Here is a 14,461-nt window from a genome sequence, read left to right as displayed (position 1 = left end):
GGAATTAAATGCACAGAAACCAGCACAGTGGCTTGTGTTGCAGGTGATAGCTCAGGGGTCATTGCTAGCTGATAACAATGGACTTGAGCACAAAGACTGTGGGAGTGATTAAAGCAGTCTAAAGAAGCACAGATGCACTACTGATCACAGAAACTTCCTTCTTGTTCCACAGGATCTGTTGTCATTGTCACTGATGAAGCAAGCTCTGAAATACTCTACCCCAATTACCACAACTGCCAGCGCCTGAAATGCTTGAGCAGGTAATTGCCAGCCATACTTCCCCATATGATTTCACTGCTGTTTCATTTCAGCTGTAGTAATTTAAACCAACGTTTTTTCTTCCCATTTCCCAATTTCTTCCCCTGCCACTTACTGTTCATTGGGAATGGTTAGCTAGTTGTATAAAATACTTGGTAAGCAGAGTTACATACCAAGCAGTGGCACCAGAAGAAAAAAAAAATAGTTTTTTTTCTTGAAAGACCTATTTAATTTAGTCTATATCTAGCAAACACTCATTACTAGCTAATCTACAGCTAGTCTGTGGCATTGCTGCAGGGCAGAATTAATGTCATCTACATCCCTTAACAAGCCTTTCAAGTGTGAACATATTAGGCCTCTTTTCTATATTCACCTTCTGGTTTGGGGGTTTTTCCGCATTCCCGTCACATTTATACCTTGAAGAAACTGAAATATACTCAGCCTTGACACATTTAACAAAGACTAATGAAGTAAAATAAGGAACATCCTATATAGAAAGAACACTCACGTTTGCAGAGTTGGGTACTCTGAATGTCTCTGCCAGGCTGGGCATGCAGTAGAAACTGAACAAGAGAGGCAGATGTATTACAGTTTGCCTGGGTTATACATTTGCATATGTTTGTCCAAAATTCAAGAGTTCTCACAATTCACTTGCAAAAGCTCACTGTATAATGCTTGGCTCTGCAGGCAGAGGGTTGGCCTAGGCAGTGGTGAGGTGACAGCCCATAGAAGCAGTATACTGAGCCCTTCTTGTAACATCAACTGCCCAAAAAAGGAGCAAATTGCAGGGATTTCCGCTCCCTGCCCACTTCTGCCCAGCAACTGAGCACATTTCGTAACCACACCAAGGGACACTTTTTGAGCTGTAGTAAGAAGCAGTGCCTCAGCTTACAGACTACCTAGGAAGCACATGGGTAGTCTCAGCTAATTTTTTTAAAATAAACTTTCAAACAGTGTAAATATGTAAATGGCTTCTGATGAAGCAAAAGGTGAATTTAAGCTACAAGTGAGTACCTAGGTGTTTCCCTTTTTCCCCACACTGTACAATAATCAGTTCAAAACTTCTACCTTCTCTTCTTTAGCACGCAGCCTGTGCTTATGGGAACCACTTCTGGGGAGTTCACATCTCAATTTCTCCCCTGCCTCTGTGGGAGCAGAGAGCCAGATCCAGTCCTTGACACCTAGACAGTGTCTGTCCTTTCTGCAACTTGAGATTCCCAGCATCAGGAATCCCTCCATATGCTGCAGTGCTTCTCTTCTACTCCTCACTGATGTGAGACTATTCCACTGGCCTGGGTCATTAAGAAAAACCCCAAAAGATAGAAAGCCTGGTGTGTGAAAAGTTTTTGGTTTGTTTTCTTAATTTCCTTACAGGCATAAGTTCAAGAATGCTCTGCATCAGCCAGGTATCGCTGATGACTTGAAAACAATTAAGAAGAAGATGGGTATTGATGGTGATGAGTCTGTGGATTTTTTTGTGCTCCTCGATAACATTTTTGCTGAGCAGGTGAGCTGAGCAGTTCTGTTGCACTGTCACAGAAAGAAACATCCCTTTACTATGCACATGAAGGAAATCACAGAGTGCCAATACCCACGGATACCAATGGGTAGCCCAGTACCTTCCTATGCAATCCAGAAAGTTTATAGAAATAGCATGGCCTTTTTAAAAAGCAAGATGTTGGGTCAGCCTTGCTGTAGGATAGATGAAGATTCATCTCTAGTATTTACATTCTTACCTTGAAATCCAGTATTTCTTTCAAGTGTAACATAGAGCTAAGAGCAGTTGGGCGTTGCTTATCCCATAACCCCATCCCTTTTTTTGGCATTCAGCACCTAACAGTCATTTTATACTGGAACCAGGATTACTACCTGTGCATCGGATTGCTTCTGCTACTGGAAGGAAGCTGAGCATATTGGTACCACCCTTAGTCCCTCTTTGTTTGCTGGAGTGAATAGCAATTGGTCTGGCTGTCAGTTGAATGGTTCCATGTGTTACACTCCCTTCACATAGAAATTTTTCCTCAAGAACAACAAATATCCATCCTTTTGGTACACAGGGCCAGTCTGTATGTTTAAAACCATCCTGAAAATCCTCACATGGATACCATAGTACAATACTTAGTATAAATGGTGTGACATGAACAGCTGTTTTCTGTGGGCAGTCATCCATGTGTCCTCTGGCTGGGTTCAGAAAGGGTCAAACTATCATTTCACTACATCTTCTCCTTCCAGGTGCACAATTTGCCAAGCTGCCCTGTGCTGAAGAAGTTCCAGCAGACAGTTGAGCGCCGATCTGTTGACTCAATGCTTTTTGTTCTGGAAGAGAGTTCAAGGTGATTGCCTGCATCCATGCCTCCAGCCTCAGGGGTTGTCTTACCCAGGTTGGGTGTGCTACACCAGCTTACTGCAGCAGACAAGTCCTTTCTGATCTGCTGCATAACCCTACCAGAGGCTACTGCCCCCTGGTGAGGTTTGTGCCCCAGCCATCTCAGTGTAAAGTCCAGTGCCTTGAGTCAGTAACATGAGCTAGGAAAAAGGAACCCGCACTGAGGAGGCCAGAATGTGGGCTTACATCCTGGTTTACAAATAATCATGGAGAGGGTAGTCTCCGAGGAGCAGTAGTAAGCCACTGAGGTAAGCAGTGAAGGCCTCAGTTGCCACTGTTGTTTAAGTGAACCTATGTCAAAGGCAGAAGAGGAGATGCTTCCAGCCCAAGCCCTGAGGCTGCACAGGTGAGGCTGTCCTTGCAGATGCACAAGTACAGTCTGAATTCCAGCCTGGGAAATTTATCCCAGGGATGGCATCTGCACATCTGGGCTGAGAAGTGCTGGTGCTAGCGGAAAAGGTGATGACAGGCCCTGCACACATGCAACTACTTGCAAAAGAATGTGCTGCTACATGCAGTTAATTACCTCCTCCACAGTTGTTTGTAAAGATTGGCCGAGTTGCTAACCTAGCAGACGGTTTCCTTTCAGATTCATCTGCAGCTGCCACACACACCAGCTCTTCTCAGGTGGTGGTATAGGACAGCCTTTTCTGATAGGGCAGCTGCCCTTAGTCTTCTCTTTAACAATTAGAGATCTCAGATACTGAAAGACAGATTTCTCATGGGTGCCATAGGAATGGGGGAGCCAGTTCTTCCATTTCCACCAGCATATTTACTAGGTGGAAGAGGTTTCTTCACACCAGTAGTAGTCTAAAGATCATCTCTGTTCAATACAGGGATAAAACCTAATTTTAAAATATAGCCACACTACTTTCTTGACTCCTGCCCCTGCCCACCAAAGACTTCCAGCCACTGCAGTTGCTGTCTTGCAGTCAGCTACAGTCATCTTCCCTAGATGAAAACCATGCATCTAAAAGTCACAACTAGGCAAACAAAATAGCACAGATAACAATCAAAAGGGTTTCTAGATTTCCCCTTTATGTGGGCCACACCTCATGAGACTGCTTGTTAACATCTCTCCCCTCACGATCTGCAGTGCCATTACCATGGTGACTACATGACAGCTGAACTACAAAGTAACCATATTAATTACATTTAGCAGTACTTAGCTACACTCAATACAGGATATTTATTTGGAAGAAAAAAGCAGGTTCACAGGTGTTGATTTGTAATTATTTGAAAGTTTAAAAAAATAACAAATTTGTTTCTGCTTGTTTTCTAGAGAAGTTCTTCAGATGAGTATTGGTCTCCTATTTGCTGCGTTACAGAAGAACATTAAAGAAGCAATAGATCCCTCAACTCCAGCTGAAAAGGCCAGGTACAGGGCAGAACTCTTCCTCTAATCCGTATAAATTCTGACTTGATGTCAGTGTGAAAAGCTACTACAGAAAGATATTGAATGTGTGGGATAAAAAGAATGAGTACTCATCTGTTAGAAAAAGCATGAGTACTACTGGCTATCCATGGAGGAACACAACTAGCGTTCTACATTTGGTTTGGGTTTTTTCCTTCTTTTGTTTTCCAGAAAGCTCATTCTCTACGCTTCTCATGACTCTACTCTTATTCCTCTCCTGGTGGCACTGGGCACCTTTGATAACAAGTGGCCACCTTATGCTGCAGATGTGACTCTGGAACTGTACCAGCACCGGCAATCCAAAGAGTGGTTTGTTCGCATGTCTTACCGTGGAGAGGTAAGATCCCGTGGGAAGTCCCTCATACACATCTTGGGCTTTTGGTTTTACCATGCAGCAAAAAAGGGCTTTGGCAATGCACAACATCCGTGATTCTGTCTCTTTGCCTTTGCAGGAGCAAGTGGTGAAAGGATGTAGAGCAGGGCTCTGCCCACTTGAAGAATTTCTCAAAGTTCTTTCACAGTACTCACTCAGTCAAGAGGAGTACAATAAACTGTGCTCCCAAACGGAGGGGAATCAGCAAACCAACTCATGATTAAGCTGTCTTAAATTAAAATTGGTCTTTAAAATTGTAACAATCTTTGACTATTTTTCTTCATATTCATGCCAGCCTTCCCTATTCGAAAGGTATATCGGATGAGGGGACCTTTTCCTACCAGACCCAGGGTGGCACAGTGTCACTTTACACTTTTAGCATCAAGATGAAAGAAGCCATATAACAGAATGGCTCAAGTTTACTTCTGAGGTAGCCACACTAAAGCATGGAGAGGCTGGAAAGAGCAAGGGAGAGAACAGACCATTTTAAATTGCCCCAGATTCAGGAACACAAGGGAAAACATACCTCTTCGTCATATGTAGGGAATGTGGGATGAAGCCCAGCTTGCTCTGTGCTACCAGACTTGAAAGCTTTGACACAACAATTGCTTTTACATTTGGCAAACTGCAGAAGCTGTTGTGCCTTCTCCCTTTCTGTTATCGTATTGGAGGGTTACCCTCTGCAGACAGATGAACATTCCAAATTGCATAGCATTTAGCTCTCCCATCTTCTGGAGGGCATTTTTGTGCACACAAAGTATCTCCAAAGGGACAGAGAGCCTCCAAACCTCTTCAATGCACTGGTGTAATTATGGAAATTCTGCTGTGAACATGCAGAACAACCACAGTGGGCCAAGTACAAGAATATACACTCTTGGTGAACTCTGCTTAATATGCTTTAAACAAGGAAGTCTGGGGAGCTGCTATTGACTTCAGCTTTGGGCAGCATTGCATCTATTTTGCACTTGCTGACACAGGATTACAACAGAATAGCCAACAGAAGTACTTACAGGTGAGATGGTGACACGTTTTCCTGTAAGACAGTACTAGAGACCACTATGTTGCCAAAATGATAGAACAATTTGGGTTGGAAGGAACCTTGAAGATGATTTAGTTCCAACCCCACCTTCCAATAGACCAGGTTGGTTAAAGTTCCATCCTACCTGGCCTTGAACACTTCCAGGGTTGGGGCAGCCACAGCTTCTCTGGGCAATCTGTGCCAGTGCCTCACCACCATAACAGTAAAGAATATCTTCCTTATACCTAGTTTAAATCTCCCCTCTTTTAGTTTAAAACTGTTCCCCCTTGTCCTATCGCTATTTGCTTCTGTAAAAAGTCACTCTCCCCCTTTTTTACAAAAAGTACCCCCTCTAGGTACTGGGAGGCTGGCTCCAAGGTCTCCCCTGGAGCCTTCTCCAGGCTGAACCACCCCAGCTCTCAGCCTGTCTTCATAGGAGAGGTGCTCCAGCCCTCTGATTATTGTGGCCTCCTCTAGACTCTTTCTAACAGGCCTATGTCCTTCCTGTGCTGAGGACCCCAGAGCTGGATGCAGTGCTCTGTGTGGGAATCTCAGGAGAGTGGAGCAGAGGGGCAGAATCACCTCTCTACCTGCTGGCCACACTGCTTTTGATGGAGCCCAGGATGCAGCTGGCCTTTTTGGGCTGTAAGCACACACTGTTGGCTCATGTCCAGCTTTTAATCCACCAGAATCCCTAAGTGCTTCTCTGCAGGGCTGCTCTCAATGAGTCCTTCTTCCAGTCTATACTCATGTCCAGGATTGCCCCAACCCAGGGACAGCAACCTTGTACTGGGACTTGTTGAACCTCATTAGGTTCTCGTGGACCCACTTCTCAAGTTTGTCCAGGTCCCCCTGGCTGGCATCCTGTCCTTCAGGTGTGACTTGGCTTCATGTCTCCTGCAAACTCACTGAAGGTGCACTCAATCTCACTGTCTATATCAGCAACAAATATCTCCATTTTACAATCAGTAAATAAAACTCGGATCCTACTTTCTTGGGTGACAGGTAAAGGTTAAAATAGGGGGAACACATATGAAAATGGCCCTGCAATTTTAGTTCTGCATTACCCCTTCTCACTTAGTGAAAACAGACTGCAGTGATGTTAATGTAAGTCATTGACACATACGTGACTGGAGGCACTACAGTACCTTCTCCCTGAGAAGTGTGGGTTGGATTTACCTCTAGTCTTTCATTATCCTGCCCCCACCACAATTACATGTTGACATCATGCACAGTGAACAGAATAATTTGAATACTAAATACACTGCTGGAGGTCTCACTGAACTGCTATTAGAAGCTGTCAAAAAAAAGCAAGCAAAACATTGTTATTTTCCATCAAGTTTCTACACAGCCTAAAACCATAAGGCCATTATGTAAAAATCAATGGCTTACCCTTGCTGAAGAACGGTGTGTTCTGCTCTAGTCAAGCTCTCTCTTATACACCGTTTCAAGTATTTAGAGAACAGTGATGAAAACATTAGGCAAATTATTTGTGAGGCAGGGACTGCTTGGAAAAAAAGCATCATAAGCTTTGGCCATGACAGTAAACAAGGGGGGGAATTCATATACCTTCTCTTAATAACTAGGAGCATCTCCCAGCAAACCTGACCAGCAACCAGCTTAAAAACTGCAACACACTCAAGACACACAGCACTCAGCAGCATAAGTTGTCCTAGTGCAGGTAAGATTGTCAAAGGGCACTACATTCACACCATTAAAATACTCCTATGACTCTAGGCAGGGTAACGTACACTGCCCTAACAGCAGAAGACCTCAGAAAAGCAGCCCAGCTTCTTGGCAATGGCTAGGAGGAAGGTTCTGCTGGAAACAGGTTCCTTCATCATTCTCTTACAGGATTTCTGCACTGCCTTCTGTGTCCTGCTCCAGCCTTCTCCTTCCCCTCAGTGTGGAAGTAGTTGGGTCATGCATTGGTCCTATGCCACTGAAGGGAGTTATTTTTGACCACAATTAGTGTAAATTATGATTTCAGAAGAGGATTAGTGGGACAGTGGAAGAGTTCTAGCACCAAAGGACATGGGGTAAGTGGGAAGTGCTGAACTGCAAATACAGCATGGAAAAACTGAGGCATTTCTGAGAACACAGAATAACAATTCCCATAAATCAAGAATTTTCCCATATCCCAGACAAATCAGCATCACTTTTTTCATGCCTCATTAACTGTCTTTAGGTGAAGAATTACTACCAATTGATACAGTGAACTGCTCTGCTAAATATAGGCCTATATCAAACATGGATCATCTCTCCTCAAGAAGTATCAAAATAAGGAACAGGTTTCAGCCAGCAGCCTGCCAAGGCTGCATGAGGAAAGCATTCACCATCATGAGTGCAGAATACCACCAATGAAATGTAGCCTTTCCTGCCACCTGAGTGAAAACCAGCATATCAGACAGTCAGCACATCAAGCACCACAAAATTAAGCCCTGTATATACTGTGTTTGTAACAGTCCTAACACTCTGGTGCAAAAAATGCTGCATTTCAACCACCTAAAAGGTGTGTTTAGGATTCACACTTCTCCTTAGGAAGAGTCAGACACCCACATTTACCCCAAGACAGGATACACATATTGTACCGGAAGCACCACCACATTCAAATCCCAAGATGGATGCAGTTTAGAGTTCCATAGACTGGTCTGTCTTCTGAAATGTGACCCACTAGACACCACTAGACACCACCGAGAAGTCAGGACTAAGCTCACAACGCTGCCCACTTGCTTGTCACTTTCTCTGTTAGCTCAGCTAGCCCATGATACAGGTACAAGCCTTGAGTTTATTTGCACAGTGCTTAAAACTGCCAGTGCACTTCACAGATGACCTGTTTGCAAGTCTACTACTTTAAAACAAACAGATTTCAAATACTTTAAACTTTTGATTTAGCAGGCACATTACTTCGCGTTTCAGAAGTTCACCATCTGCTGGGTTTACCTTTTAAGTCTCTCCACACTCCGGCTGCGCAGCCATCTGGGATGAGATTATTTGAACAGCAGACTGTTTCCTCCCATGTTACTAGAGAGGAAGAGCAGCCAAGCATGTATGAATAAAGTCTATTTCATTCTTTCAAACAAAGGTGGAGGAGGATGATTTGAAAGTTTAAAAAACAAAAAGAGAGGAGGGTGAGGGGAAGAAAACTATAAATGGCAACCCCACTTTCCATCTTCAACTGCACCATGACTACCAGAGCTGAGTCACAGTTACTATTGATAAGCAGCAGGGAACAGAGTCTGACTTACAGATCCTAAGGTGACTCCGAAAGACTGGCAGCTAGAAGGCTTTTGCATTTGCAAAGCAAAAAGGGGAAAAGTAGAATCAGAGCAAAACGAAGAAGTTCAGTCTACATCTACAGAGTCATTTTTCCAACCAGAGCCAGGCAAGGCATTAGCAACTCTTGTCCACCTGCTGGTGCAAATCAGGCAACATCGCAGAGGTTAAGTGCACCCACGTGGACTCAGGAGAATCCACATTTTCTGCATTTTCTGTAGGAAAAGTCTCATTAAGATACCCGATGCCAGTATCCAAAGTTAGACAGACATAGAAAGAACTTTCATTACGCATCAGCTTTAAAATGCACCGTTTTGCTATCCAGTGGCTTTGAAATGGTGAATCCCCTATGCTAACTTTCCTAGAACAAGTCACAGCCACCTTAAATCCTTTGCTATTCCAAATACCTCAACAGGCATAGGAGGCACTGCGAAAGACAGTTTAAAAAAAAACCCAAACCCTCTGGGTTATTTCTATGTCGATCAAGAACTTTGCTTTGTTCAGCATGGTAAAAACAGTCAGGAGTTGTGGCAGAAGTGGCAACACTTAAAAAGCTTGTATTGTGACAATTCCCATGCAAGGTCCTCAAAAGGGAGCTGTGCAACCACTTAAAGAAGAGGTAATTCCACTCTACAAAAATAACACTTACTGTGTCATTGTCAGCTCTTTCTAAAATCTTGACAAGCCCGTGCTTCAGGCACTCTGCTTGTCTTGTCAGAGGGAAGCACCACAACATACATCCTACACTTTGTCAAAAGAGTAATTCTCACCCAAAATCATCTTAAATTTGCATGACAGCACAAAGGTGAATTTGGAAGCAGCCTACAGAAGGTTCTGAGGCTTGTGTGCCTCCAACGGTGTGTGGCTTCACTCATTTCATAACACCAGCAACAGAAGTTTGGTAAACCAGCCTCCCAGAGGAATGTTTTTCCACCTGTTCAGGATCAGTTAAATTCTAAAAAGTTCTCACACACAAGCATGTTAAAAATACTCATTCTTCACATGAAGTTTCATACTAATGACCAGCTCTCTTGAGGAAACTACTCCTTGAAATAACTTCAAGTAACAGTAACTGGAAGGCGAACCAATTACACACTATAGACAGTGCTGGGGGACCAGAGAGCAGCCAGCCACAGAGCCCACACCCAGCCCTACAGATCCACATCTGGCTCATCTTAGTCTTCTCCAGGAATAGGGCTCAACTCCCAATCCATGTCTTGTCATCCAGCCTTTTACTCCTCATAGGCAAGACCATAAAACCTTCTTGCTGAAATTCTTTCAAAACACAAGTTTGAAAAGACAGGGGATTAGGAAGCAATCGATGAGAACTGCAGCACAGCAACAATTTACCCAGCAGGGTTGTCTTGATAAAAATCTGCTCACTGACAATTTCTCTCTCACCTTTGCTACTGAAGTTCATCCATTCCCCACTATCTCAGGCTGTGAGTGCCAGCAGTCAAAGACATGACCCAATCCAAAGCCTCCCAAGGGCTACACAATCCCAGTGCCCCACACAGCACTGGACTCCAGTGCTAAGCAAACACCACTGCTTAGGGAAAGCACAAAACCATATACCTTGTAGTGCTGCAAACACTCACCAGGAGTAAGTGATGGAGACAACAAGTTCCATCTATTTCTTGACCCTCAACAAATTGAGGAAGTCTGTACCTATCATCCCTGGGGCATTCTGAAATAAGACCTCACTCTGAGGGAAAACAAGCTCAGTTCAGGATTAAGCAAACAGAATTGCCTTGCAATTAGCACACAGCTGCCTCCAGACCAGATTTTTAGGAGCTGCCAAAGCTTACCCCACCTGGCCTCTAGGCTGGCTGTGATCATAAGGAAAAGCAAACAGGCATCTGGCCAGCTGTCTGATGTACACAGGAACAACTGGACTGGATAAAGAAGACAGTTCGTTTTTGTAAGAAACAATATATTTTATTTTTCTGACACCACAGCCCTGGCGAGTGGTTTTGTACCAAATTTAATGGAGGTTACACAGAACGTTTTACGCTGGGGAGAAAAAAAAATAACCACAAAAAAAAATCCTGGATAACTTTTAGTGTCTGTTCCACTCCCACATTAATAAAATCACTTGGGGTTTCTAAGAAAAGGAGAATAGGAAACAGTGAGAGAGACTACTGTAGGATGTAACAGTGTCCAAGTCCAGCCCCTTCCTAAAAGTGGGAAGAGTCCCCACGTGAGGAGAGGCTCTCCTAGATTTACTCCTCAAAATAACACAATGTATTGCAGCTGCCATAGGAGGAGACAGAAGGGGACGGAGAGAGAGAGAAGCCTATTTAATAAAGAGTGGGAGGGAGAGACAGAAGGTGCTGGACAGCACGCCATAATTTGAAAAATATGTCCTTAACTTATTATTTATTTCTTTTAAAAGATTCCCCTCACTGAACTTAAGTTCCTTTTTTGTGCTTTTCATTAATACTCTGCTCTGAGGTCGTAGTTTGGTTTTTCTATACATTGGAGTTGAAGGAAAATAGTTCGAAGTTCTGAAGATGGATTCTCCACCTAAAGTAAACAGCCTAGAATCCCATTCTCCTCTCACCCCAAAGACTAAAGTCTCTGCTAAAATCCCTTTTACAATATAGTACAGTACACAAAAAACCCCAAAAATAACCAAGAGTCCTGGGAGAAGCCAGTCCGAAGGACGTAAACATACAGAGAATGGTGCAACTTGTGACAAATGGCAATTCTCAAAATACAGCTACAGATTCTCAAAGCAGGTGCCGTCACGGGATACCCAAGTCCACAAAAATAATTTTTAAAAAATAAATCTTAAAAAAAAAAAACCTGTTAAAATGAATAATTTTTTTTCAGGTAATTCCATACATTCGAGATTTCCCAAAGTGTCCTCTGGTCTCTTTTCACCTATTGCATGGCCAAACTGTACTCCTGAAGCTTCCAAAAAAGCCCTCAGGACTTGGAATCTCATCTTGACAAGGATCAGAACATCCAGTCTTATGGTAGCAGCTTAAAACATCATGTTCCCTGGGTTTCCAGGGCCTTGGCTAAATCCTCCCATGCCAACGTCAGCAGCCATACCTCGGGGCCTCATCTGGGGGGGAATCATGATGTTTTGTTGGGGTCCCATCATGCCCTGCATTGACATCATCATACCAGGTGACCCCACAGGGCCCGGGTGGCTGTACAGCCCTGCGGGGGCTCGGTCCTTGCCCGGGATCATGCCCACAGCAGCCACTGGGTTACTCATGAGCGTGGGCTGCCCGGGCATCGCCGTCTGTGCTGGTGACATCATGCGGTGGTGCGGCCCCATCATGCCTTGCTGCAGGAAGGCAGGTGGTCTCATCGGGTTATGGCCTGGCATGGATGGAGCTGTCCCAAGAGGGATATCTGGAGTTCCCACTGGCCCGGGGCCCCCCATGCCAGGCAACGTTAGTCCCATCCTCGGGGTCTGCTCTCCTATCATCCCCTGCATGTGGGAGAACCCAGGCCCAGGACCCTGCGGTTGCTTGCGGCCTGGCACCTCCCCACGAGGGAAATACTGTAGTGTCTGGCTAGGCTTCTCCGACGGGATAATCCTGGACAGGTCAAACTCGGGGATTCCTGTGGCTCCAGGACGGATCACCTCCTGCAGCTCCGGATCAGTGAAAACCGAAGGCATATTGTTTCCAAGAACAGTGAAGGAGTCTGGACCGCCAGGGCCTCCAGTCTTGCAAAGTGCTGGATCTGTCGAACTTTGGGGCAGGTTGGTAGGACGCCCCAGAGGTCCTTCTCCGTGGAAGCCCATTCCCGCCGGGAAGTTGCCTTGTCCACCGCTGGGCCCATTGTGTGGAAATGGCACCTGCTGTGGAGGGGACTGTACAGGAGGGAACCCCTGCGGGAAGCCCAGGCGTCCTTGAGGTACCATTGGAGACTCCTGGGAACCATGCCCCATCATTGGGTTGTGTGACATCAGGCCAGGTCCCACGGGGACCCCATGAGGAGGTATATTGGGTCCCATAGCATTTGGAGAGGGCATCTGGTTGTTATGGGAAAGAGGCTGGGTCATTCCCATTGGGCTAAGGGTTGGCATTGGACCCACTGGGTTTGGACCTGAAATTCGAGGATTCTGAGAGTTAATGCCCATTCCTAGGAAAGAAATAAGGAATCACATTTAGACAACAGCCAGTAATAACCAATAAAGCTATCAAAGAGCTTTCTGCAAGGTTACCAAGTCTCTGCGCGCGCACACACAAAAATCAGTGCTAGTAAAAAAAAAAAAAAAAAAAAAACAAACAAACCACCATCAGCAGTGGCTCTGAAAAGTGTGTTTTAACTAGAAATTTGATGCCACTTGAACAGCTACCTCCCTAAGCTTGGCACTGCCCTATCAAACAGGGACTAAAGCTTGCTCTGTGAGTAGGATCTCAATCCAACCCATACTTTTACTATCTCCCTGGCAGTCTAGATGATGCAGGCAGTAACAAACATGGCTGTGACAGATTATCAGCATATGGACACTTGTCTACAGGGAAGTGACCAAATCTCCTTCCAAAACTCAAGCAGTGATAAATCAGGTAACCTCGCAAGACTAAGAGGCAGCAATCAATGAGGTTAATGAGTTATCATCATGAACTTATTCAATTAACAGCTTCCCCAGATATATTCAGCCACTCCGATCATTACTGTGTGAAACACACAGCAAAGCTACAGGTAAACTCATCAAGAATTCATTACCAATTGCCACTCTCATGAAACATCCACTCATTCCCTCTTTCAACTGTTAATTCAACTGGGTGGAGGGGCTACAGCCTACTTTTGCATCAAATATTTACCCACAAACAGTAAGCTATCAGCAGGGAGTAGATTTCTCACATAAACATGCTCATCCACAAGACAGCCCAAAAGGGCAATGTTTTATTTTACTTTTCCTTTAATTCTTTCATGTAGGGTCCAGGACAGTTTCCCTCAGTCCTGGCTGAGGTCACCTGCCATTACACATTCCCTACTTGAAAAAATGTATGTTTTCAGAATGTGCTCTAACACTCTCTTCCACAAAACCCAGGAAAAGACCAGATGACTTGATGTCAAAGAACCAAAAAGCACAAATCCCTCAAAATTGTGAAGCTTCTATGACACTGCTTTAAGACAGGGAAAAATGGGTTTCCTGTGGATAAATATTGTAGGTCTGACCCTTGTTCCCATGAGCAGCCTTCACTCACACCACTAATTCCAGTCTATCTGAGTAGAAATGTCTCCCATACATAAAGGTGTTTCAGATTAGACACTTTCTGAAGAACATAAACTTTCTGAACAGGGGAAAAATAAACAAAAACAAAACCAGTTACAAGGAGAATTTCTGTCTCTGCGTTCAGAGAATTGCACCGGTCTTCCTCAAAACCAGCCCATGGCTATATATTCAAGGTTTTTCCCCTCATACCATCTTCATTTAATGAAGCTTCCATAAAAACCATCCTCATTGTACTGCCTGATTCCTTGTGCTCATGCTCCTTTGATTATTCTTACCTGGTACGCTGTTCATAGGTGGCAAGTTTGGGGAGCGTGCTGGAGGGGAGTCGTCATCCGAGCTGGCCACAGTTTTGATGGCATCATGATAGAGAGGTGTAGAGCTGGGCATGGCAAATTTGGACATCCTGGACATCATAATGGAGAGGGGATTCTGGGAGAGGGTTGGCTCTGGAGGCATTGTGTAAGGACTGCTAGAGGGAAGATTTCCAGGGAGAGTCACAGGAGCAGACTGGCTGACGGTGGAAGGAG

The 14,461-nt window shown here is 44.6% G+C and overlaps 2 protein-coding genes across 2 annotated transcripts in view; one reads left to right on the top strand and one right to left on the bottom strand.

Moving 5' to 3' along the window:
* Positions 1–4,671, top strand: part of ACP6 (acid phosphatase 6, lysophosphatidic) — a 6,287-nt gene extending 1,616 nt beyond the window's left edge. The window contains exons 3-8 of the mRNA XM_009074426.1: positions 173–260; positions 1,633–1,765; positions 2,491–2,591; positions 3,927–4,022; positions 4,230–4,395; positions 4,511–4,671. Of these exons, the coding sequence (XP_009072674.1) occupies positions 1,700–1,765; positions 2,491–2,591; positions 3,927–4,022; positions 4,230–4,395; positions 4,511–4,651 (570 nt within the window). The 5' untranslated portion in view covers positions 173–260; positions 1,633–1,699 and the 3' untranslated portion in view covers positions 4,652–4,671. The remainder of the gene's footprint in view (positions 1–172; positions 261–1,632; positions 1,766–2,490; positions 2,592–3,926; positions 4,023–4,229; positions 4,396–4,510) is intronic.
* A 5,972-nt stretch (positions 4,672–10,643) lies between these two features.
* BCL9 (B-cell CLL/lymphoma 9) overlaps positions 10,644–14,461 on the bottom strand; it is a 12,035-nt gene continuing 8,217 nt past the window's right edge. The window contains exons 7-8 of the mRNA XM_009074425.1: positions 14,210–14,461; positions 10,644–12,832 (exon numbers count right to left, since the gene is read on the bottom strand). The exon at positions 14,210–14,461 is cut by the window's right edge and continues 8 nt beyond it. Of these exons, the coding sequence (XP_009072673.1) occupies positions 11,715–12,832; positions 14,210–14,461 (1,370 nt within the window). The 3' untranslated portion in view covers positions 10,644–11,714. The remainder of the gene's footprint in view (positions 12,833–14,209) is intronic.

This window comes from Acanthisitta chloris, unplaced genomic scaffold (genome assembly GCF_000695815.1).
Source record: "Acanthisitta chloris isolate BGI_N310 unplaced genomic scaffold, ASM69581v1 scaffold14375, whole genome shotgun sequence".
NCBI classification, from domain to species: domain Eukaryota; kingdom Metazoa; phylum Chordata; class Aves; order Passeriformes; family Acanthisittidae; genus Acanthisitta; species Acanthisitta chloris.
This window is presented reverse-complemented; position numbering and strand designations above follow the sequence as displayed.